Source organism: Lepisma saccharinum, chromosome 6 (genome assembly GCF_977018435.1).
Source record: "Lepisma saccharinum chromosome 6, izLepSacc3.1, whole genome shotgun sequence".
Taxonomy (NCBI): domain Eukaryota; kingdom Metazoa; phylum Arthropoda; class Insecta; order Zygentoma; family Lepismatidae; genus Lepisma; species Lepisma saccharinum.
The window spans coordinates 23,906,032-23,933,354 of record NC_139234.1 but is presented as its reverse complement, the minus strand read 5'-3'; the positions used below and the strand labels follow the sequence as shown (position 1 = coordinate 23,933,354).

At 38.3% G+C, this 27,323-nt stretch overlaps 1 protein-coding gene across 1 annotated transcript in view; it reads left to right on the top strand.

Moving 5' to 3' along the window:
- Window positions 1–1,600: 1,600 nt before the first annotated feature.
- The window catches only part of LOC145989020 (uncharacterized), a 51,085-nt gene continuing 25,362 nt past the window's right edge, over window positions 1,601–27,323 (top strand). The window contains exons 1-11 of the mRNA XM_083124320.1: window positions 1,601–1,680; window positions 2,127–2,362; window positions 4,501–4,744; window positions 7,471–7,587; window positions 10,121–10,197; window positions 11,449–11,650; window positions 13,381–13,543; window positions 13,776–13,945; window positions 14,791–14,869; window positions 18,432–18,674; window positions 20,323–20,429. Of these exons, the coding sequence (XP_082980446.1) occupies window positions 2,134–2,362; window positions 4,501–4,744; window positions 7,471–7,587; window positions 10,121–10,197; window positions 11,449–11,650; window positions 13,381–13,543; window positions 13,776–13,945; window positions 14,791–14,869; window positions 18,432–18,674; window positions 20,323–20,429 (1,631 nt within the window). The 5' untranslated portion in view covers window positions 1,601–1,680; window positions 2,127–2,133. The remainder of the gene's footprint in view (window positions 1,681–2,126; window positions 2,363–4,500; window positions 4,745–7,470; window positions 7,588–10,120; window positions 10,198–11,448; window positions 11,651–13,380; window positions 13,544–13,775; window positions 13,946–14,790; window positions 14,870–18,431; window positions 18,675–20,322; window positions 20,430–27,323) is intronic.

The following is a 27,323-nucleotide window of genomic DNA, read 5'->3' as shown; positions in this document are numbered from 1 at the left end:
AACTTCAGTCAAGTTAGGTTCTGGAACTAAAGGTTCTGCTGTGTGTACTTCATTCACTTCTGATTTATCTCCTACATGGACATTTAAAAGGTCATTAAAGTAGTTCTTCCATCTATTTAGAATATCGCTTGGGTCAGCAAGAAAATCACCGTCTTTATCTTTTATCAAGTTTACTTTAGGTTGCCACCCCTTTCTAAACTCATTTACACTTTTATATAAATCTCTGATATTTTTATTTTTGCTGTTTGTTTCAATTTCGTTAATTTTGCTTTTCAAGTAATCTCTTTTTTTACTTCTAAACGTGCGGTTAACTTCTCGCTTTATTCTATTATAATTGTTTAGATTTGTATCATCAGAGTTATTTAACCACCGAAGTCTAGCCTGATTTCTTATTTCTATTAGATTATGACATTCATTATCAAACCATGGCTTACTTTTTCTCGGTTTATGGTATCCTATACTTTCTTTAGCTGCTGATTCTATTGCATTACGTATGTGCTCCCAATTCTTATTTACGTCTGTTTCATTTATATTTTCATCATCATTTAAATCCTGCAAAATATCAAATCTATTTGACAGTTTAATTTGGTAATCTTTCTTAATTATTTCATCAGTAAACTTTCCTGTATCAAATTTTAGAACTTTTAGATTTTGTTGCTTATGATTTATCACTGAGAGTCTTTCTCTTAATTTAGCAATTACTAAATAATGGTCACTGGCACAGTCAGCACCTCTATGTGTACGAACGTCAATTATACTAGTATGCCTTCTCTTATCAATGAGAATATGATCTATCTGATTATGAGTTTTACCATCTGGAGAAGACCAGGTATATTTATGGATATCTTATCACTCATCCCCATATTCGCGATTATCCAAAAGTTGCAGAAAAACGAAATAAAACAAATCAATCAATCAATATTTACAAAGGAAAGTAGTCTATCCAACGCTCCATAGATGGGAGTACAATATAGGGCTATACCCTTTAAGATTCTACTACACTTGGGTGCAAAGAAATAGACCCACCTCACACTTTTGACATAAAATATTTAGTACTTGTTCTTACTTATCAGAATAAAGTAATGTTAATAAATTTAGGTTCACTTTAAGCGTTATTAAATGATCTCTCAAAAACATACTTCATACTTTATTTATTATCTTATTTTCTTATTTTTTTAAAACATTTTATGTCAAAAGTGTGAGATGGTTCTATTTCTTTGCACGCAAGTATACTTCAGTACTTAAGATTTCTCTGTGGAGAATAACAAGAATTCATAATAATATTCAGCAATGTAGTACAACTATATCTTTGTTACTCTCCACCGCTCATGACAATCAGTATCTTCTCATAGTAACATTTACTGCGAAATGCATGAAATATTTAAACAGTTTGTTCTGAAATGTTTACAGTAATATAAAATTCCTACGAATTCACGTACTTATTTTTTAAGAGAAATGCACGATCGATTTGCTCTTTACAAAGCACAGTCATTTTTCTCAAGAAAGCAAAACCCTTATCTCCATTACGTGGCATAATATCCATTGGATTTCTTTATCTCTCCAAGTTGGCTGTTTATCTTTTATACAAGGTCATGTCTATTTTGCAAAACAATTGTCGTGTGAGCGTTGTGATCATTAGTTGTGCTCAAGGAATCGTTCAATAAGATTGTCACTGGTAGGGTAAGTGAGGTGTTTATTTATTTGTACAAGTAAATAAGGGTGTGTTTTTAGTGCATACAATGTGTGGCGAAATGTTTTTGTATAACTTGAGAGAGAAGTTGAAAAATATGCACCAGTAAGAACCTTTAGAAAGTTCGTATCAACGACGCTTGGGGTCTTCTAGATTGCAGATAGTTTTGGGAGAAAAATAATTCCTTGCCATTGTTACGGTAAAAAATAATCATATTATAGTTTTCAATTGTTGTTCGAAGAGTATATATTAGGCACCTTGATATATTACCTCACTCATCCACAACTAAAGATAGTGAGTGGACTGGACACTCCTTGCATGGCTGTCTCTCCTATCCTGGGGCTGTTCCGAAAGCTTTGTACAAAATAACCACAAGCGAACATACATTCAGATATAGAAGTAACAATATTAAGATTACATGTAACTATTATTGCAGGTAAACCATGTCGAAAGTGAAGCTATTTCTGACATTGACAGACAAAATCAGAACCACATCACCGTATGTAGCGGCTGGATTCAGGCACCAGTCAACGGTGGTGGCGCCAGCGGCGAATACTGACGCATTGAATGACGTGAACAAGGAATGGAACAATGCAAGACTCTTTGAAGAAATTCCAGGACCAAAAGTGTTGCCCGTATTTGGACCATTTCTGCAATATATCCCCAAAATTGGTAAGTTCCCCGAACAGCTTATGTTGTCAATTTGTAATTTGTCTCCGGTGTCAGCTAAAGTGGCGGACTCTGGATCTCAGCACTGAAGTTCCCGGGTTCTAGTCCTGGTGCAGGCATGGGTGTTCTTTGTGAGTGTCCCATCATCATTATTATCATAATAGTCACCAGTGGCCGAATTGGAAATAAATTACTGCCGGCATGCTCGTATGCAGAGACCTGTCTTTTTTGATACACTCCTTTTCTTTTGTGATTTCTTAAATAATACATCGAATCTCATTCACTCTCCTTTATCACCACAAGTTGTGCTCCTGTTTTATTTGTAATAACTAATAATGTATTGGACATAAAACCACTCACTACTGCAGAAGTTCCTAACACCACAAAAATCAGTCACAAAATTAACATGCATGATCATTGTGATTTTTCCTGTAAACTGACCGTCCTTTCTTAACAATATTACCAATTCTAAACACGTTACTGATAGATTCTATATCTTTTTGATTGTTGATTCCTCTATTTGGTTCAATTTAGAACTTTCTAGCACATTCTCGGGGCTATTGTTGTATTCTCATGACGCATGATCGACAAGGAGAGCTCAGCCGTCGACGGCGGGTGGAGGAAAAGTACAGAGTGCTTACGGTACTGCAACTCAAACGTGCAAGAAAGAGATGAGAACATTGTTGAATATTGTGTAGCTAACTGTGCGATCAGCTCCAATAAATAAGTGCCAATTTTAACCATTTCCTGCCTGTATGCTACTCGGCATCTTAATTTGCTACCGGTATGCCATACCGGCTTAAACCGCCCCAATTCGATCACTAATAGTCACTCATTCTTGTGGTCGCGGTTAGGCAAACAAGGAAGAAAAGCGACGCTAAATAACAAAAATGCAAGTACAAAGTGCAAATGCATCTTTATTATAGAGACTAGTTCAACCTTTATCTGTTCTATTACATAAGCTCACTGCTTACATACATATAACACTTAATGATTGAATGAATGATTTGGTGTTTTAAGTCCACTTTATGCACAGTAAGACTAATCGGGACTGGACCTACAGTTTAAAGTGGGATCCGAACCACAATAGGCACCGACTCGATGGGGCTTGGGGGGGGGGCTCAACCCCCCAATGTTAACGACGGGGGGGCAGAGCCCCTCCAAATAATTTTGCTTAACAGGATCTAATGTATTATTTTGCTTCTCTTGTAAAGTTTACTCTGAATTGTGCCACATGAACTTAACTTTAAATACACATTTGAAATGTTATAGACCATCAACTTTGGAGGGCTGAGACCGCTAAACTTTAGGGGGGGGCTATGACCAGAGACAGCAAAACACATGACTTATTACTATATACTAAGTATATATTGTTAACATTTTTACTAAAAACAGTTTCAAAAGAAGATGTGCTTGAACTGGGAGAGTGGATGGGACGTTTGGGCTACAAATGGCTCTCACATGACATTCAGAACGAGATCATTGATATATTAGGGAGATCTGTTTTGCGCTCTGTGGTAGCACATATTAAAAGTCGGGAATATTTTGCTATTTTGTTGACGAAACTTGTGACATATCTATCCGTGAACAATTGACATTTTGCATTCGAACTGTAAATAAAAAAAATAATATTTTTGAGGAATTCATGGGTTTTTACGAGATTCCGATCACTGAGGCCAAAACTTAAAAAAAGGGAGGGAGTGAGTCATTCATTAATTTAGTTCAATGTTCAGAGCCTCCCCCCCCCCAATAATTTTGACAAGTCGGCGCCCCTGCGAACCACTATGTGTCTGCACCGAGTATCGAACCCGGGACCCCTTGATTACAAGGCAACGACGCTACCACTGCGTCATCGTGGAGGCATATATAACACTTAAGAAACATGAGAGAGAAAAAGAGAGAGAGAGAGACGAAAAAGACAGAGTACAAATAAAGAATCACAAAACAAACTTTAGACAAAAGGATATACATTTGACTGAAAAAGAGTATTAAATGTTTTAATGTTAGTGCATTTTGAAATAAAATTTTGGCACAGTTTCAGCACATTCAAGTGTTGGAATAATAATCCTGTTGCCAAAACTAACTTGTCGTAGCTGTCGACCTATAGTAATCACATAGAGCTTTGTAATTTTGGTTTCTAGGGGAAATGGCGTTTTCAGACTTCGGGGAATTGCACGAGAGATTACATGAAAAATATGGAAATATCTACAGGATGGTATTACCAGATGGTAAAAACATGGTGGCTGTGTTCGACCCTAATTGGATAGAGAAGGTCCTGAGGAACGAGGGGCAATGGCCAATCAGAGAAGGGATCAACAGTTTCCTGTATTACAGGAAGGTAACCAGGAAAGACTTCTTTGAAGGACACGCTGGGCTAGTCATGGAGTAAGTCGTTTAGTCAGTCTCCTTTGTTCTGTAATTAACGTTCTCAATTATAAAAGTTTCTTTTTTAGAGGAATGTCTGCTTCACTATGTTTGAAGAGAACTGACAAGGGAGGTTATCTAAGTGTCCCCCTCCGATTTCCATGAAACTTTGCAGGTGTAGAAAGGAGCCCAAAGGAAGAAATACGTGTTTTTTGTTTAGGCCAAAAACAAGTTTTAGGGGGCAAAATCCCCCCTCAAATGTCAAGATGAGGAGAAATTGAAGTGGGGATCTGACCCCGAAACCACGTAAATATGGCATAGGAAGAACACGCACATATAATTGGAACACACACAGTAGAGAACTGTAGGATTGTCGGTACCAAACGCAAGTGCTATGTTGATGGACAATGGCGTTTGAAGTTCTGTGCTAATAGTACTGGCAGATACACAAGTGGGACATTGAGATATGAAGTGCATATCACTGGCAAACACAGCTCTGTGCTGTGTGTGTTCCAATTATATGTGCGTGTTCTTCCAATGTCATATTTACGTGGTTTCGGGGTCAGATCCCCACTTCAATTTCTCCTCATCTTGACATTTGAGGGGAGGTTGCCCCTTCAAACAGTTTTTTAGCCGAAACCAAAAAACACTTATTTCTTCCTTTGGGCCCCTCTATGCACCTGCCAAGTTTCATGGAAATCGGAGGGGGACACAGGGGTCAGATCCCCACTTCAATTTCTCCTCATCTTGACATTTGAGGGGGGTTTTGCCCCCTCAAATAGTTTTTTTTTGTCCGAAACAAGAAAAAAAACTTATTTTTTCCTTTGGGCCCCTCTATACACCTGCCAAGTTTCATGGAAATCGGAGGGGGACACTTAGATAACCTGCCTTGTGAGTAAGACAAGCTTGTCAGCAGAGCCTTCCACCGATTGTATCTTTTTAACAATTGCAAAAAATGTTCTACTAAGTCTGGAACAGATTGTAAGAAACATTCTCATTACTGATTAAAAATTGTACTTTGTCTCATGAATACATGTGTGATGTGTGTCAACATTATATATTTTCCCGACAGATGGTGCTTGAGAGCAAATATGAGTTCAATGTAGTGTTTTAAATTAATTAGATTATGAAAACTATAAATAAGGTAATCTGAGAGTAACAATTAATGAAACAGACTAGTTACTACGCCAACTGTCACGGTTGCTTACAAAATCACTCACAATGCGTGCCCAGTTAAATATTTGATCAACAGTGTTAATTAATATAATGGGGAGAATGGTAAGGATTCCCTTTTCCAACTAGAAACAGCAATAACAAAGGAAAATTTTCATCCCTAAGCAATGAAACAGTGAATACTCAGGAAAGATATTTGAGTGAGGAAATCAATGTGTACTTTTTATAGTATTTATATTCTCCGTCTACATATTGTTATTTAATAATAACTATTTTAGGAACACCGAGTTCCAGACTGTCATCTCGTAAATAATTTCTGCCATGACATGTTTTGAAATTTCATGCATACCTATTTGCGAAGGAACAACTTCATAACACATAAAATATTGTAACCAATATGAAGTAGACACCACAAGAAACTTAATAACTAACTATCTAGCCTTCTTGAACCCGAAGGTTCATGGCTGCAGCAATACAGGCCTTCCATCTCTCCCTATCTTGAGCAAGAACTTTTTTCCATCTCTACCGATTTCCTTTAGGTCCATCTCAACATTATCCCTCCATCTTCGTCTTGGTCTTCCTACTGGTCTCTTACCATCAGGTTTCCCAACAAGAATCCTGTAAACTTTTCTTTCCTCTCCCATTCGTGCCACATGGCCTGCCCACCTAAGTCTTCTTGATTTAATCATTCTAATAATATCTGGACATGAATACAAATTGTGTACCTCTAAATTATATAACCTTCTCCACTCACCTGTCTCCTCATCCCTTTTAGGTCCAAATATTTTCCTAAGGGTCTTATTTTCAAATACTCTCAATTTATGTTACTCTTTCAATGTAAGGGACCAAGTTTCACACCCATATAATACTACAGGCAAAATTACTGTTTTGTATATTTTAACTTTTAGTTTCTTAGATATTAAACGAGAAGACTAAAGTTTATGAAGAGAAAAGTAACATGCATTTCCTGAATTAAGCCTAGTTTTTATTTCCTCTTTAATATCATTTTCATTTGTTAGTATTACTCCTAAGTACTTGAATTTGGAAACTGGTTCAAACGAGTTGTTACCAATAATTAGATTCTGATTATTACCTAACACTTGGTTTCGGCCTGTAAGCATATATTTAGTTTTCTCTTTGCTAACTTCCAAACCTATCTCCACAAGAAATGATCCTAAATTGGCGTAGAGCAGACTTAGCCAACTACATAGTTTGCACTTGTGGAAGACAGCGAGCATCAAGAATGGTGCATCCAAAGGCCTGTAAGCAAGGGCTGCAAGTTGAATGCAGAAGGGGAATCAGGTTCCATAAAATCATCTTCTGACAGAAAGTTGAAGTTTCAAATGTAATAACGTCACATCAGTAATCGAAAGTGATAACAAACAGCCGAAAGCATATAAACCAAATAATGATCTGAAACTCGCTTATTTGGAGTATCGATTCATCCACTTAGGCTTAAGCAAAGTGCGTGGTCGGAATACACTGTCTTCATTATTGGCAAGTAATTCTTGCAACATTAAACAATGCTACATTGTTATGGAAACATGACTAAAACTGTTTCCATATTTCTGCAGACAAGGAGAAATGTGGCAGACGTTCCGGACTAAAGTGAATCAGCCAATGATGCAGCCCAAAACAGCGAAGTTATACGTTGCACCAATCAACGAAGTGGCAGACGATTTCATCCACAAGTAAGTATACGAAAGTGTTGATAGTTAACTTTTGTTGATTACCTTGTATGCAAAATTATGAGAATAGTACCCAAGATGCTTTGTTCACAAGGAGTATAAATCACATATTTCTATAAGGATCCTGCTCGTCATTTGAATTAAGTACTGTCGGAAGCAAGAGTGGGCTCGTTGAAACGACCACGTTGTCTCACTTTGCGAGGGAACTTTGCACTTCCCTTGTAATTTACACTTGACATTGTCATTCATAGCTGAATACATGTTTCATTATTAAGAGTTAAAGCAAAAGTAAGAAATCAGAAAAAAATCCTTATTGTTAGTTATAACGCAGTTTCGTTCGTACCTGCCTTCAACTTGCTTCCAAATTCAGAGATCCACTGATTTCGTCGTCAGATTTTGCACTGAATTTGACAGTATCAAATTAGAACCAACCTGTTAATCTCATGAAAGAAAATGATGGTTGATATTACTCAAGAAAAACTTCTTTAAGCCGAGATTGTTTTCTTTAAACTATTTTTCCCATTTGAAAAATTTACCCGTGTCCCCTCGTCCTGTTATTTACCAACTCACTTCCTTTCCCTCTTCTATGTTTCTTGTTCCCTGTACTTTCGTGTTTACCGGAGGAGCTTATTTATCGTGTTCTTCTTACTAACCCCGTCTAGTGCGCTGCACTTTTTGACTCGCTTTGCACCGAGGCGTCTAGTTCGTTGATTTAAGCCCCTATCACACGGAACTGGATTTCTAGTTGGAATGCCCTAGTTGGCGCTGAACTAACTTTCTAGGTAGCAAATATGGCCGCCTGGCTGACTGCTTGACTGGTTTGGAGGAATAGGATATGTTCTAATTGCTACTTGCTTTCCTCGACTAGATTCTGTGGAACAGCCAATCAGAGCAAAGTTTCGCCATGTGATGATAATCTGTGAGTGTCCAAAGGAGCGCTTTTGTCTGTGGTTTCCGAGTGTTACTCCAGCAATGTATAACGTATACAGCATGAAAGGGGCGTTGAGTTACACCGTCTATGCTGAGTGCACGGTGTTTACATTTGAATCAACTAAAATATTCTTCCATACCTGTACAGTAAACGTTGTAAAGTATGTATTTAAGCAGCGCCATTGTTTTGTACCTAATAACGTTTTATACGAACCGTTATTCCTCTCGGTTGAATAGTTATCGGCTTTTAAAAATGTGAAGTGATACATTGTTTACATCTCACGCGGCCGCCATTACAACTTCCCTCGTATGGGAACAAAAGCCTATCGACAAGTACGCTGATAAGTATCGTGTGAGGCGAAAACTAGCAAATTGGTAGCCAGTCCAGCGCCAACTAGGGCATACCTACTGGAAATCCAGTTCCGTGTGATGCGGGCTTTAGATTCAAGTAGTGTATTTGGTGTCTGCACCGTCTGCACTACCTTCCGGACCGGTGTATTTGTGGTGTATGGTCACGTGGTGTGTGCTAACTACTCAAATGACCGTTTAAAGCAACAGACAGGCAATTGTTGAATCTTCTGAACTTGAACACCGCTTTCTGTCTAGTTGGTTGAACGTAATTTCCTTGCACCACCCTGACACTGGATACACCTGCACTGCACTGAGTGTCAAAAAGTGCAGCCTTTGTTCTATTCCTTCACTTATCTTCTGCTAATGCCATTTCTCTGTAGATTTCCAGGTTCACAGAATGAGCGATTTGCTTGATATACAGGTATATATGTTCTCGGATGAGTTTCTCCCTCCCGAGGCTTTGTAGGGCAGAGAACCCTCAATTTACTCCTTTTGGGGTAGGTTTCTCATCCCCATGATGGACTGAGTGACGATCTCGCGTTCAAATATTTCCTTACGCGAAGATTTAGGCTACGTATTCTCGTGAACTCATGCGGTGCATACTGCGCATGCATCAATTGAGGGAGAAAGGACAGCTTGCTCTGCGACGACATTCATGAGCATCTCTACATTCTAATTTCTTCATATAGGAGAAGTATTTATTTTACACGAGAGCGCTGAGCTAAGCTTGAATTACATTTCTTGGATCTGAAGTGACGCATGCATCAATTGTGGGAAAATAATTATTACTTTCTTTCACTTCAGATCCAAGAAATGTAATATAAGCTTGGTTCAGCGCTCTCGTGTAAAATAAATACTTCTCCCATATGAAGGAATTAGAATGTAGAAATGCTCATGAATGTCGTCGCAGAGCAAGCTGTCCATTTTCCCACAATTGACGCATGCGCAGCATGCACCGCATGCGTTCACGAGACGCCTCTGTACGTATCCCTTCCTGGGGAAGTCAATTTAGTTTTCCCTTCTTTGTTCTTTCAACTATTGTTGTCTTTATTCCTTCTTAATGTCTCAGGATATTGCTTACCTTTCTTCTCTCGCTATGTTCGCGTCTCAATACATCTTCGCCACTATCCATTTGATCTTCAATATTCTCCTGTAGCTCCTTCTTTTATTTATATAACATTTCACATTTGAAAATTTAATGTGTGCCTGCAAATTTTTATGGAACGGTGACTGACTTTCTTTTTATTTGTTTCAGAGTGTATTCACTCCGTGATTCCAACCTAGAAATGCCAGGAGACTTTTTAAATGAGCTATTCAAATGGTCGTTGGAATGTGAGTACTTGAGCCTTTAATGATTCAATTTTGGGAATCCTCATAAAATTTCGTGGTGTACCATATTGTCACAATATGTTAGCAAAGTATGGTGAATATAAATTAAATTATACATAAAATCTGCATTTTTCCGTGTATATGTATTTCTACTGATGTGATACGCAATTACTTGTTAAGAAGTTAATAAGAAGCGAATAGTAATGTTCTATTGTTCTCTAATCTTATAAGAAAAACGAAGTAAAATGAAACGAATCAATCAAATCAATATCTTATCACGTGTAATCATTATTGATAAGAATTAAATGTTCGTGTATTTCATAACAGAAAATAAGTATTATTATTTGTTTATGAATGATAATTTCTAATAATGATAGTGGTGCATACAACAATCAACATTATCTAATGAGTTAGGAAAGAAATGGAAGAGGAGAATCAAAGGAAGTGGTTGTAACCTAAAAAATGATTTCGTTTAATTTCTTTAGTGTAATTATGGCAGGTTTGTAATGCACGAAATAATCTACTTCAAAGTGCACAGTCTGAAGGGAGGGTGATAGCGTGTTATGATATTATTGAAACACACATTGACATTCTCAGAAAGACAATCTTGCATGATACATTACTATTCGATGTTTAATGTTATGTGGGTAGTCTCCCAACAAGGGGCATAAGTTGTAGGACATTTAATAAGGAGTGATGAAATGCATCATAGGACTTATAGAAGCGAATTCATATCAGGAAATGAGAATTCAGCACTCTGCACATATGGGGGCTGAATAACATTTTAATTCTGGTTAATAAATTGTAGATAGCCTTAATTATCTGTGAAAAAAAACCTTTTTTTTTTTCAATAATCACCACGAAGTTAGGGCAGGTTTAAACAATTATATTGCAGTGAGAAAGTCCCGCCTGCACATTGCACCTCAAGGCCAGTAAGCAGGAGAGCAGTGGGTAAGGCGCCATCTTACGGAACCACCTCCTGTTTCTTCTGCCATGATTGCACTGCACTGTTACTCACAAATCAGACGACGAGAGGTTTCACACTGCAAGAACGAGACCGACGAAGCCTCGCTCCCTCCTTGCACCCTTCTTAACACTACAGCACCGTAGTTCGCTCTGCATTCCGCACGTAAATACTAGAGTGCTCTTCCACAATTGAGTAATGGCATAATAATGTAAGAAATCAATACTCAAGTACAAAAAAAAAAATTGTATCTTATTGAAATGCAATTAATTTTGACTTCTTATTTCAAGCAATCGCCATGGTAGCTCTGGATGCAAGGCTGGGCTGCCTGGATTCGAACCTGAAGCAAGATTCAGAACCTCAAAAGCTCATAGACTGCGTTCAGGTGATGTTCGATTCTTTCGTGACACTCGACTTCAAGATTCCGTTCTGGAAAATCTTCCCGACCCCCGCTTGGAATAGGTTCGTGAAGGCAATGGACTATTTCACCGAGTAAGTAAACAATATTTGCCTTCCAGGTATTACATAAATTTAATTGCGATAAGAAACAAGTTGTTCAAAGCGTTTAGTATATTCAAAGAATGTGTTTATGACATTCAACAAGTTGTCTTATGCTTCCAACAATGATAAAAAATACCATTGAGAAGCAAAGATATGTTTATTCTACCAATAATTGTTATAAATATATTTGTGAAACAAGTTCCTTCCAAGAACTGATATAAATTTAATTATGGTATACAAAAATGTTTTTGCTATAAGTAAGTAATTCTGGGAAAATTATTTGTGATAAGTAGTAAACAAGTTGTATTATGTTTCCAAAAATTACTAGATATGCAATTGAGAATAGAGACACTTATGATAAGACTAGATAGAAATGTATTTCCGATAAGTAAACAGTGCTTCTAATAAGCGATGTCGGTTTGTCTAGGTATATTCAAAATAAATAACGACGAAATTCAATTAATTCATAGAAAATTATTTACAGACGCAGAAACACGGAAATGTTAATTAAGCTCTGTATTAGAATGTATTGAAAATGTTACACTTTCCTCTCGCATTGGGATGATAAATTTATAGTTTCATCAAGCAAACTTGTTCAAGTTTTTTTCAAATTTTCAAGTAATTATTACTGTTATTAGAGAACCTTAGTGTCTAACCTAAAATCGTGTGCAGATTAAGAGAAAGCATTGGAAAAAATATCAGCACACGCTGACGATAGCGCCGCTTTTTCTGACACTTTTGGCTAATTGCGACGGTGAGGATTAGTGATGATAATCACAACTAATTTGGGACTCGATCCCGAGAACTTCAATGAATTGGGGCTTATTTCAAACGTCACTGTAAATTAGTAAAATATACAAGTAAAGATGTAAGAACTATAGAACATTTGAAACTTAAAGGAGCGTAAAAGTTTCAATTTATTGCCATATCATCATCTTTACCTTGGCTACTCGTTCTTTGGGCTATCGTTTCCCTGGCTCCAGTCTTGACACTTCTGGGTGTCCGTGGTGGTGATGTCTCTAGAAGATTAGTTGAAAGGAAGAGAATACACAACTTTCTCAAATTTATGACAATATTGATGCAGATATACACTTCGGCCTTCAGCTTTGCTCGCGTTGTATTATATTTAAATACTAGACTTGTCCATTCGTCCGTTTATATAGATCTCGTCAAAACACAGCCATATCAAAATGAATAATACACGGAGCACCATCTGTTGGGGATTTTTGTTTGTAATTGTTTCTATGAGGTTCACTTTCAGAAAATCCTATGTTAATAGGAGCTTACGTCATAACACGAAGACCCAGTAGCGGCGACTAGGGAGGAGGGGTGGAGGCTGTTGCCCCTCCTTTTTGTCCCGCATTATGGCCTCTGAATTCTAAGCCTTGTCTACCAAGATGAAGTTAACTGTCCTTACTCTTAAAGTTTTGGCACCCAGGCGTCGCTAATGCGAAGACTCATAAACTTTCAGACTACTGAGGCTTAGGCGTTGTGCGTTGATGGGTCAGAAAACAAAAGATAATCACAATTACGCCCTTAGCTATAGACGATGACAGCGGGGGCAGAGGGGGACAAAATTAAGAAGAAAACGTATTTGAGATGTACTTGTATCATATTGGTGATTGTTTCCCATGCCAGCCCTATTCGCCTCATTCTTTTTACGGGATAAGTATTTGCAAATTGACCTTTAGCAAACTTAGTTTTTATGTGTTGTATTTCAGAATAGCTTCCAAGTACATATACAAGGCTGTAGATAAACTGAACAACAAACCAGTCGACAGCGATGAGGAGATGACACTTCTGGAGAGACTTCTAGCCCGGGACTCGAACCCGAAGACAGCTATTATTATGGCTCTCGACATGCTCATGGCGGGCATTGACACGGTGAGTATAGAGGAAGCTCACATTGTAAGGAGCTTTCTTGCTTGTACCTGAGAGAAAGAAACCTGCATTGATGTGTTTACGTTACTTCCCGAAGATAACTAACATTTATTACGTAATTAAAAGTAATAATTTTTACAATAAAGGTAATACGTAGTAGCTAAAAGAATCACTCAGTGTCGATTTGTATATTAGGAATTATCCTATTCACATCATATTCATGTGTGTATTTCAGACTTCGGTGGCAGTGGCAAACACGCTGTATCATTTAGCCAAAAATCCTGAGAAGCAGGAGCTTTTGTATCAAGAGATCACACGGATTGCTCCTTCAAAAGAAACAGCCATAACCGGTGATAATTTGGAAGACATGAAGTACCTAAAGGCTAGCTTTAAGGAAGTCATGAGGTAAGTTGCTTTCAAAATGTCACAGTATTTTCTGGAAAAAAAATTGTTTTAATATTTATCATTTATATTAAAAGGAGGAAACAATACTTGTTTTGTTACAGATCGACCAAGATGAAAAAAAAGTGCAAACTAAAGTGGACAGTCATTGGTATTCTGCTCTTGCTTCCCCGTTACTTGTGTCATAGTACCCCCACGTTGTCATATTATAACTTCGCTCTCTGCTCTTGCTGTGTACGGTTTTCTACTTCGTGATAATTGGCACTGAATGTGAAGAAAACTGCACATTTTGGCAACGTAGGAGCAGGATTACATGGCAAGCCGCTGATTGAATCGTCCACGGGTTCAATTAAGTACCATGAGTGCAATCTGTTGATCTACTGTTTACTTTCAAAATATTTCGTCGTACGTGCCTGCCCATATATGTCGTACATTTCCTTAACTATTGTACAGTCACGGACACTTTTGAGTTGTAATAAAACCATTTACTTTCAATGGGTTCATTACAATCCAGCACTGTCCGTGACTGTACCACTTTCCCTCAAGTACCGTTTATTACAATATAATTTAAATGAACAGCAACGTCGACAACTGTCTTTTGAAGATGATCATCATTATGAAATCCTTGAGCTAACATTGCCCATACGAGCCTTGAGTAAAATATCTGTGTTTGAATTGGGTCCACCCTGTCTCCCAACTTCATGTCTTCCCATAACAATATAACCAAATTTGCATCAGACACCATTTGGAGTGTCTTTTCTAGTCTTTGAATTGCGTTCATCAGTCACTAAATCTTAATTATAAATTATTTCATATGCTACATCTTACAATATTTTCGTTATTTCCAGACTGACTCCAGTGACATTCGGTAATCAGCGAACAATGATTAATGACATAGTGATAGGAAACTACCGGATTCCTAAAGGGGTAAGTATATACTTTATGAATGAAAATGAATAACTGGGAAATAAATTCACTAATATTCTTAAGCAAAAATCGTGAACAGGTTATTAGCTGATCACAAATGACGTTCGCAAACTCCACAAAAAAATAATGTATAATCGTTGGTTTGCAGATTTGAAATATTATTCAGTGTCCCCGCTTTTGGGTGACTAAATATCAAGGCTAGCCAACTGTACAATTATAAATTATAAAGAACATAACTGGTCGCCATAATAGACGAGAAAAATATTAAGGGAAAAAACAAAATTATAATCACTTTCTTGCTCACTGCATTCGTGTGTAATTGCTGCTCCATCTGTTTCCACAGCTGCCTGTTTTCCAAGGATTGCATTGCTGCTCCCTCTGTTTTTCCAACAACTGTCCTGGTTCTCGCTCTGCTTTCCAGCAACTGCCTTGGTGCTCCTACTGTTTATCAAAAACTATACTGATGATCCATCTTTTTGCAGAGCTGCCTTGATGCACCTTCTGTTTTCCAAGAATTGCATTGGTGCTACTTCTGCTTTCCAACAACTATTCTGGTACTCCTTCTCCTTTCCAGGAACTGTCACGGTTCTCCTCTTGCTTTCCAACATCTGTCCTGCTTCTCTTTCTGCTTTCCAGCAACTGCCGTGGTGCACCTTCTGTTTATCAAAAACTGTGTTGCTCCTTCTGTTTCCAAAGCTACCATGATGCCCCTTCTGCTATCCAAGAATTGCATTGGTGCAACTTCTGCTTTCCAACAACTATCCTGGTTCTCCTTCTGCTTTCCAGCAATTGTCCTGGGGTTCTCCTTCTGCTTTCCAGCAACAGCCCTGGTGCTTCTTCTGTTTATCAAAAATTGTGTTGGTGCTCCTTCTGTCTCTACAGCTGCCTTGATGCCCCATCTGTTTTCTAAAGAATTCCATTGGTGCTCTTTCTGATTTCCAACAACTATCCTGGTTTTCCTTCTGCTCTACAGCAACTGTTCTGGTTCTCCTTCTGCTTTCCAGTAACTTCCCTGATGCTCCTTCTGTTTATCAAAAACTGTACTGATGCTCCTTCTGTTTCCACAGCTGCTTTGATGCCCCTTCTGTTTTGAAAGAGCTGTCTTGGCGCTCTTTCTGTTTGTCAAAAACTGCATTGGCGCTCCTTCGACAGCTACCTTGAGGGCTCTTCTGTTCTCCAAGAGCTGAGAAACTAAACTGTGTTGGTGTTCCTTCTGTTTCCACACCTGCCTTGATGCCCCTTCTGTTTTCCAAGAATTTCGTTGGTGCTACTTCTCCTTTCCAAACACTATCCTGATTCTCCTTCTACACCAACAACTGCCCTGATGCTCCATTTCTTTTCCAAAAACTGTACTGGTGCTCCTTCTGTTTCCACAGCTGCCTTGATGCCCCTTCTGTTTTCCAAAAACTGTACTGGTTCTCCTTCTGTTTCCACAGCTGCCTTGATGCCCCTTCTGTTTTCCAAAAACTGTACTGGTTCTCCTTCTGTTTCCACAGCTGCCTTGATGCCCCTTCTGTTTTCCAAAACTGTACTGGTACTCCTCCTGTTTCCACAGCTACCTTGATGCCCCTTCTGATTGTATTAGTGTTACTTCTGTTTATCAAAAACTCTACTGTTGGTTCTTCTGTATCCACAGCTGCCTTGATGCTCCTTCTGTTTTCCAAGAATTGCATTGGTGCTCCTTCTGCTTTCCAAAAATTGTCCTGGTTCTCCTTCTGGTTTCCAGAAACTACCCTGGTGCTCATTCCTTTTATGAAAAATTGCATTAGGGCTTCTTCGAGAGCTGCCTTGAGGCTCTTTCTGTTTTCCAAGAACTATCTTGCTGCTCCTTCTGTTTCAACAGCTGCATTCATGCCACTTCTGTTTTCTAAGAATTTCAATTGTGCTTCTTCCGCTTTTCAACAACTCCCCGCTAATTCATCAGTTTATCAAAAACAGCATTGAGACTCCTTCGAAAGCTGCTCTCAGGCTCCTTCTGTTTTCCAAGAGCTGCCATGATGCTCCTTCTGTTTTCAAAGAATTGCATTGGTGCTCCTCCTGCTTCCCGATAACTCATCTAGCGCTGCTTCTGTTTATCAAGCACAGCATTGGGGCTCCTTCGACAGCTGCCTTGAGGCCCTTTCTGTTTTCCAAGAACTGTCTTGGTTCTCCTTCTGTGTTCACATCTGCCTTGATGCCTCTTCTGTTACCCCAACTACCTTGTTGCCCCTTCTACTTTCCAAGAATTGCATTGATGCTACCCAACAAATTCCCTGGTGCTCCTTCCGTTTATCAAAAACTGCATTGGGGCTTTTTCGACAGTTGCCTTGATGCCCCTTCTGGTTTCCAAGAATTGAAATGTTGCTCCTTCTGCTTCCCAACAACTCCACTGGTGCTCCTTCGGTTTATGCAAAACTACATTGGGGCTTCTTCGACAGCTGCCTTGAGACCTCTTTCTGTTGTTCAAGAGCTGCATTGGTGCTCCTTTTGCTTGTCAACAACTGTTCTGGTTCTCCTGCTTTCAAGCAACTGCCCTGGTGCTCCTTTTGCTTTCCAGTAATAGCCCTAGTGCTCCTTATGTTTATCAAAAACTGTGTTGTTGCTCCTTCAGTTTCCACAGCTGCCCTGATGCCCCTTCTATTTTTCAAGAATTTCATTGGTGCTCCTTCTGTTTTCCAAGAATTGAATTGGCGCTCTTTCTGTTTTCTAACAACTGTCCTGGTTCTCCCGCTTATCAGCAATTGCCCTGGTGCTCCTTCTGTTTACCCAAAACTGTGTTGGTGCTCCTTCTGTTAACACAGATGCCTTGATGACCCTTCTGTTTTCCAAGAATTGTATTGTCGGTTCTTCTGCTTCCCAAAAACTCCACTGGGGCTCCTTCTGTTTATCAAAATCTGCATTTGGGCTCCTTCCACAGCTGCCTTGAGGCCCCTTCGGTTTTCCAATAGCGGTCTTTGTGCTACTGTTTTCCAAAAACTAAACTGAGTTGCTATTCCTTCTGTTTCCACAGCTGGCTTGATGCTCCTTTTGTTTTCCAAGAATTTTATTTGTGCTCGTTCTGCTTTCTAACAACTGTCTTGGTTCTCTTTGTGCTTTCCAGCAACTGCCTTGGTGCTCCTGCTGTTTTCCAAATACTGTGTTGGTGCTCCTATTTTTCCACAGCTGCCTTGATGTCCCTTCTGTTTTCCAACAACTGCCTTTGTGCTTATTCTGTTTTGCAAGAATTTCATTGGTGCTCCTTCTGCTTTCCAAAAACTGTGTTGGCGCTTCTTCTGTTTCCGCAGCTGCCTTGAGGTTCATTTTGTTTTTGAACAACTGACCAGGCGCTCTATCTGATTTTCAACTGACCTGGTTCTCCTTCAGGTTTTCAATAGCTACCTTGGTGGTACTTCTGTTTTCCATCAAATAACCTTTAGTTTCTTCTCTTTTTAATGAACAGCCTTGGGGCTACTTCAGTGTACGAACAACTGCTTTCGCGTTCATTTCGTTAGTATCAACTGATTTTGTAATTAATTTTCAGGTACTTTCGAGATCTTCAGCGAAGACAAAACTGTAAATCAAATTATCAATATCTTTGTTCCAGACAATGGTGATTATGCCTCACCTTATTCTGAGCCTGAAAGAAGAATATTACCCAGAAGCCAAGAAGTTCATTCCAGAGCGCTGGATGAAGTCCAGAGAAACACATTCGTCAAGTACTGCTGGAGGCTGCCCAATCAGCGAGGCGAAAACACACCCCTTCGTCACTCTACCCTTTGGTTTCGGTCCGAGGATGTGCATCGGTCGCCGATTTGCAGAATTGGAAGTCATGATCCTTGTGGCAAAGGTAACTTAGCAAAATATGTGTTAGTCAATGCGTACATATGTACCATTTTCTCAGATTTTGAGATGGGTACAGACTATATACCATATGGTTACATAGAAACATAAAATACTCGTATAATCATGTCACTTAGACAATGGCGGCGATTGAGTCCCAAAACTGAGGGGACAAGGTGCCAAATCTTGGGGTGGGCAAAGACATTATTTCCCTTTGTAGAAAAGATTTAGCACAGTGCGGGGACAAAAGTGATGCGGCAACTGCACCCCCTCCCCAATCACCGCCACTGCACTTAGCTGATATACAGCTAAGGAGGCTTGAGTCCAAAATAGTACAGCTCTATGTGAATAAATACGGCAGTTTTTTAATATGAAGTAGGATTATTTGCGCATAGGAATTGCTTGCAGACAATGAATTTCATATGCACCATGTCATAACTTTCAAATAAAGATTATTCTGAATATATGTAGCTACTCTCCGTTAAAAATATGCAAGTGACTTTGTAAGTAATTTTCTACTGTGCTCAAATATGATAAAAATATAATAATTCCTTCAGAACAGCACGACTTTGCAAATTAGTAAAAAATATATCATTGTAGAAAATTTTACGCTATACAATTTTCATGTTTTGATCTTTTTGAAACTTGGGAAGGGATTTTGTGGGTATGGGAGCATTGCGGCCAGAGGTGCACATCTTGAGGGTTGAATTGAGTATTTTTGGATTGATCAATCCATTTTTGCAGTGAACCGACCAACTGTGAAGTCACAAAAGGTTTTTAGGTCCATATGTTGTCCTTTTAGTAAACAAAATGTCGGGCATATTCCTGTGAAATCATTTCTAATTCAGAAATGCAATATAATGTCAATTATTTACTTGTACAACCTGTACAATAAGTATTTTACCGTATAATTGCAATGGAAATGCGGAGTTATTACATAAATTGCAAATACACCTTACATATGCAGACGTGTGTTCGCAGCCAATAAAAAGTTATATCTTAGGTAGGACACAGCTGCGGTCAATTTCATCCAGTTATTATTCATTCATTATCATCGATGCGATGCGCAAGAGGAACAGGACAGAGACATGTAATAAGAAAAGTACTAATGTACCCGATCGTCCAGTGCACATCGTTTATCGGCAGATATTTTGATATTGGTTTAACCATAAACTTACGAAAACTATACCAATGATGTGGTATGAACATTACTGAATAATAGTATGTGTACAGCTATTAAACTGGCGATATCCCAGAAATTGGTGAATGTGAAGCTAACCTCTGTTAATACAATTACCTGGAAATTGTTAGGAAAGGAAATACTGCAAATCAGTTATGATAAATTCAGTTTTAGCACTACAACCGAAACTAATAATTTTTAGTTACAATGAGAAGGTCAATATTGAAAAACATATACAGTAAACGTTAGACAACATATTAGAGTTAAAGAAAACGTTACTTAACATTGTACATTAAAGGAGCATATACATTTGTAGTTTAAAACAGATGATAATGAATAAGATATTTTTAAGTTGCAATGAAACCATAAGAAACATTGGCTTGTGCTGTCATAGAGGACAGTCACAATCTGGTATTTTTACAAGCTTCTTAGTAACTTATACTACACTATTAGTATTTATGTTGTATGTTTACAGATGGTGCAGCACTTCAAGGTAGAGTACCACCATGGAGAGATGACATACTCACACCAAGCACTCAGCAAACCAATGAAACCTCTCAAATTCCGATTTGTGGAGAGGACGTAGAAGGAAACCAATCAACGTCATTTTGTACATTAGCAAATCTAATGTATCATGTACAGTCAGGGAAAGGTTGTGTTGCAATCAGCAAACAGTTCTGCTAATAGACAATTTAACGATCTTTCTATTACTAAATAAATAGGCAATCTTGTCAATAGCACGATATGCCTTTATCTCCCTATTGAACTAAATGTAAAGTAAACTAAATAACTCGGATTGTACATAAAACTTGTTAATTGTCATTATTTATCTGCACACACACGCGATGTATAATGTACTTTTAAGTGTGTTGATTGCGGACTATGTACTGAAATACTGGTAAACCGACAAAACTAGAAGTTTGTACGTTTTCAAAATCAGTAATTAATTTTTCTGTCTTTGTAATCATATTTTTTTTTATTTTTACACGATTGAGAACAAATCTCTATCGGTTACGAATGTTCTTATTCGGCGAATGGGTTTTGGTATAATGAAAAATATTAATATATATTAATTGTCTTGAACTATGTAACTAGTTCTGTATTTACGAATTACCAAGTTAGAGTAGAATATACGTCATTTTGTTTCATTGTTATTGAATAGGTATGCAGTTATGGACAATGTTTGTCGTAAGAGAGGTCGTGTGAAATATGTGTTTATTACTTTTTTTTATTCTTGTACAGAAAATTGTACGAAACGAGTACCGATATTATATTGGTGATATTAAATAGAAAATGAAACTTGCAAACCAGTTTCCTCTACAAAATTGTATGAATCTGGAAATTATAATCGCACATTGAGAATTTGTGGAAATATATATTCATGTGTGAATGTGCCAAATATGTTTATGTTGTCAAATAACCATTTCAATATGTCAAACAAAATTTATGGACTCATATTACCGAGACCGTCTTGTAAATATAGAGACGACATCGAAACTCGTGGTCGTGTTCCATACTTTGGTATGATATTTGAAAATAAAACTTAATAAAAGCAAATTTACTGTACTATGAGACTTCTTCAGACATACAAAGTGAACATCTACCCGATTAAGTCTTTTCGTTATAGTAATTACAAACTCAATCCAGGTGGCAAGTGTGAGCCTGTGCTGCGCGGTTACATATGCACTCAGGATAAAATTCCGTTTCCCAGGGTTCGTAGCGTCGAAACGAGGCGTCAAATTGAGAAACATGATTCAGAAACCTTGTTTGTCTTGATGAACACGCTGCAAACTTTTGTGTGGCGATACAATGCGTATGTTGTTTATACTCAGACTCCAGACTGAGACTAGAACGAGAGAGAGATTACCACTACAGACCGAGACAGACATTTACATCCCGAGACTAAACGAGAGCGAGACACTGCCAGGTTCTGTTTGATCTCTTCTCGTGGATACCATCCTTATTGATGAACGCCGTACTAATGGGATGGTTTTGGGTATTCCCGGCATGCTAAGCATAAATCATCATTGGGAATGCGTATATGCAAAGCTAATGAAATTAATCCAAGAAGTCGGAAATTGTATACATCTTTCTTCGCTGCGGTGAACTTGTCATATCTCTAAGCACTGGCGTACGCAGAGAGGAGCTGAATGGGGTTACACCCCCTTAAATTTTGAGAAAATAAAGCATTCAAATGAAAGTTGTACAGAAGTCGGGAAAACCCAAATTAGAAAGTGCAAACGCCCAGACAACCATTTTTGTTTTGGAATAACTTTTGAAATGAACGTTTAAAATGGTAAGTGGAGGTCATCATGAAGAAACCACCAACAACGCGTATTCTATGATCCAATCCTTTCAATAAGAATGCGCTATTGCTCATGCTTTCAATACAATACCGGTTTGCGATTTTCTTTTCCAGTCAACTTGTGAATGCGGTTTTATTTCTTGCTCTCTGATTGGCTGTTGGAAAGTTAAGGTGCTGTGATTGTGAAAATATCTAATTTCCTATTTTTCAGCGCAAATTTGCTGCTTTCAAACCTAATCTAATCTAACCTAACCTAACGTACAGCGCAAAGAAGATATTCTCACAATCACAGCACCGTAACTTTCCAACAGCCAATCAGAGAGCAATAAATGAAACCGCGTTCACAAGTTGACTGGAAAATAGAAATGCGCTACCGGTTTTGCAGATAAAGAGAGAACGCACTTTTCTTCTTTGGATGGCGAGAAAACAAAGGACAGAAGTTAGCTGCTTCAGGGCACAGCGTATGGGACACGAAGATACGCTTGAGCGTCCCGCACTGGCGTAAGTTGGGACCTAACTTTGGGAGGGGCAGAATAAAAAATGTATCCCGTAAAAATAGCGTCCAATACTATTTTGCTAAATAGCTGTTACATTCGCGAAATGACAAAAGTTTCTCATTACTTTGCTTCTTTGGTCTCAGGAGGTTAACAAAAGTAACATTACTTTGACAATTTTAATAAACCTTCACATTTGAAGGTCCAGTGCATTCTGAAAGTGTTGCAACTTCTAAAATTGACCAGCTCGGGGATAGATTTTCATAACCCACAAAAGTATGAAACAGAGAAAAACACAGGTAAAAGTTCGTCGATTAAATTGTGACTTATGAGTAGGGCCACACGGAAAAAAGGACGTATAAATGTGATCTAAATTAATTAAGAACTTCAGTTATAATTACATATTTAATGAATTAAAAAAATATACAAAATTCTGGTGGTATGGAACACATTGAGAAAAAACTATATGAATGAAATGCATCTTCTTTCAGTTCAAAAATATTTTTCTCTCGTTTCAGGGATTGTTGAAATATATTTCTTTCTTCCTTTTTTATATTTCTTTACTACAGAAAGTATGTTTAAGAGGTGATGAACTGATGATGATTCGAATTGAGAATGGGCAGTAAAAACGTAGTCGAAAGAAGGTGAAGTTGCAAAAAAAGCCGTTAAGACCTATAAAAAGGCTAAAAAGGACCAATAAGCCAAAAAACGCCGCAAAACGCAAAAAAGGACAAATAAAACCCACCTTTTTCTGACCTACAATGACCCAAACTAACCATATATTATGTTGGGCCTCGTCTTCGGACACTAGGGAAAAAAAAGGATTTTTCCTCAACTTCTGAGCCGTACTTATGAGTTACAAGGATGTTCCCGTGTGTTTCTAACCATCATCGGCTACTGAAGGAAACTTCATTCACTAATGTACAGTAACTTTAGACTGTGCAGGAACTGAATTCGATATTAACTCAATTTTGAACGAGTGTGGGTTGTCAAGTTTACTCCCGAGCCACTCAATTATTTATCTGACTAAAAATGGCACTGAACCCGCGTTCACATTCAGCTGTAAATATGTATACAATATATACAATTTCCAAAGCAAAGGTTTAGTATTTTATCATATTGTAGTAGGACAAGGTACAAAGCAGACGGAATGGCTCGTTTACTCCATTCCAGTTCTTCTCTAAATCTAAAGCTTAGCAATTGCAATCTCGATTTTACATGTGACTGTGGTTTAGGTGTGTTACCAGACAACTTACCTGGCTTATGCACGCATATCTACGCAAACACACGCATTATATAAAAGCTCTGCTGTGTGGACATTGCTCGAATTTCAGTATTTCAAGTCGAACTGACGCTATGCTTTGTTGGCGTTTCCCACGTGAGTTACAACGTTGGAAGCTTAGGAGCGTCGGAATTTCCCAAATGTCGGGACTACTCCAGATCACAATATATAGTCGAAAACTTACAACAAGCAGATACGAGGAACTTTTATATGATTGAAGTTTCATACGAAGACTTTCTTTTCTTGTCAAAATCTCTTCTCTGACTTCAGTACCTCCCTCCATGATAGAATAGCAAAAACGCAGTTGTCACTAGCAATACCCTCCCTCACCACTTGTTTGTAATGAAGCAACTGGATGTGGATTAACGCGATTGCCAGGGAATTCCCCTCTACTAAGCACTAGTGTATAATCCATAAATGCTAATACAGTTTTGAATAGTTCTGTTTGATGACGTAGCACATGGAAATCCTTCTCAAGTATCTTCTCTGTATCCGTCACTGGTATTTACATTGGAAAGCAGTCAATTCAACGTCCTATACATGGAAGTGCAACATACAGTTACACCCAGAGATAGTAATACATAAGAAATTTCCTCATAAAATTTACCAACGTGCTTCTGTATCTCTGTTACTCTACTTCACGAACGACAAAACTTTCTCATTGTAATATCTACTGCATGCTGCATTTTATATTTAAATCTTTTCCTCTGAGATAATCACAGTATTGTAATTTTCACTATATCTAAAAAAAATTGTGTGTTATGTTCGTGGTGATTGTGTCGTTCACTATATACATATAAAGTTAATGTTATTGTTCAAAGAATAAAAAAAAACTGGTGTCAAATACTACGTATATATGATACTTCATATCGATTATTATATGTTACCGCACATATTATTGTTACCTCTCTCTCAGCTGGATAGCCCAGGCGATGAAGGGGAAACAAAATTCGAATGATGGGAATATTTCCGTAAAAGCTAAAGGTTTGTCAGTCATTACTTGGAAAAACAATACAAAATATGGGAACAACGAATCCAGTCAAACAAACGTATCGAATGCCACGCCAGTCAAAGTAAATCTATCCAAAATTATTTCTGTTGCGACAGTTGCAGACACGAGAGACACGTATAGCCACAGGCATTTTCCATTAATTCCAAACACACATCAAATTACGGTTTTCATAGAGTCAAAGACGTAAATTATCCGATACGCACACAACTTCAAATGTAGTACAGTAATATAAAATTCATAACATTTCCTGTGAATTTACGTACTTACTTATTAAGAGAAATGTACGACCGATTTGCTCTTCTTAAAGCACAGTCATCTTTCTCAGGATATGGATTTGATTTCTTATCTCTCGAAGTTGGTTGTTTATCTTTTATACAAGGTCTTGTGTATTTTGCAAAACAATTATCGTGTGGCAGTTGCTATCTTTAGTTGTGCTCACGGAATCGTTGAATAATAGTGTCACTGGTAGGGTAAGTGAAGTGTTTATTTATTTGTACATAAGGATGTGTTTTTGGAACATAAAGTGTGTGGCGAAATTCTTTTTGCATGGTTTCTAGAGTAGTATTCAGAGTGAGGCTGAAAAAATAGGCGCGAATCAGGCTCGTTAAGTCGTCCGTATGATCTATACAGACCATCTACGTAAGCAAAGACCACGGACGTAAGTACGCATGCGCCAATCGGATGAGTCCACTGGCAAGATAGGGGTGACGGCTGCAAATGGAACATATACGGGAACCAGGTTCGGTGAAACAACAGAAGGGATGTTACGAGTTGTATTGTCGATCGTAAATCAAAAACACAAAACAGTAGCCATAACAAACAAAATAACTGAACTCATACGAACAAAATGCTGATCTGAAACCTACAGCGTTGTTCCGTGCATGTTTCTACCTGCCTCCTCTGTCTCATGTAGACTCGTCCTCTCGAGTTAGTCTCGCCTTCAGCGGTCGGACCGTAAATTCCCTAAAAACTGATAGATCTACGCTGACAGTATTTTATAGACCTAGTAAATAATAGCTCAATGCATCATAAATTGACTCTATCGCCTTGTCTAAAACTCAAGACTATCAGAAATGTGCAAGTCTATAGTTTGAAATAGTAGACCTGTCATATACTACAGAGTGATCATGAAGTCTGGACACCACCATTAACAATGCACATTTCGACGCATTTGAAATGTGTAGTTTGAGATTATTTATGTCACTGATTTTCACTAAATAAATCTTCTTTATCACAGCAGAAGAAGTCAAGAGAATTAAGTTTGGAGATCGCTGAAAATACAATTTTGGAAAATCTTGAAAGACATAATTTAGGAAATATGTAGAGAACATATTAGCTTGCTATTTGGGCCTGCAAGTGCAGGGCAATAATCAATTATCACGAACTGTTATAGCTAAGATGATATTATGACAAAATAGGAAATCATTCTAAATGTTCGCTAAGTGCTCTCTTTACATTCTGACTATCGGTAACACTCAACACTATATGTAATATGTTGATGCCAGACATGTAAAAGTGCTCCCCTGTGCTTAGCACCACGCCATGAAGGCGTATAGGGGGTGTGGGGGTAACGCCCCACACTTTCTTGATCCGGTCGTGAGTGGGGGTGATGTGATCAGCATCACGCCCCTGACCGCCTTTACCCCCCAGGGTTTCCCCCAGGTACCCATGTTATTCGACGCTGGGTGGACGCCGGGGCCGCTTTCACCGTTAGAAAAGTTCCCGGATTTGAACCGGCCGGGGATCGAACCCGGGACCTTGAGCATGGTAGTCCCTAAATGCAGGAATGAGTAATCGATAAGAATCGAATGTTTTTAGACTGTTTATTGATTTGGTTTATTTCATTTCACTTTTCTGCCGCATTTGGCTAATCGCAACATGACAGTGAGGGATGACATGATGACATTGATGAAGGAACACTCACAAAGAACATTCATGTCCATGTTGGTATTGGAACCCTGGGCCAGCATCGTAGCGTGCTGTGCTAACCACTCTGCCAAGGAGGTCGTCAATTTTCGGCTGTTTACCACAACAGAAGAATCGACAGAATAATTCATATGTCAATACCAGGACTTCCAATTCAAGAAATATCCTATTTGTAACTGCAATAGTGTCTGTATTTTAAATTAATCGATTAGAAAATTTCGATTATTTTCTACCACCAAGGGACTGGTAGGAAAATAATTATGTTGCGTTAAAGGACAAAATTTTAGATCTGATTTATTTGATTCTCATATATCAAATCGTGTGCGCTCTGACCAAGACTGATTTTTTTACATTTTCACACAACAGTTCCCCGGATACGTCTGACGTATCGTTGATAAAGTTGTTTAACTTTCTTCGCAAAGTTCCATCTTGTTTACGAAGGGAACACGTGCAATCT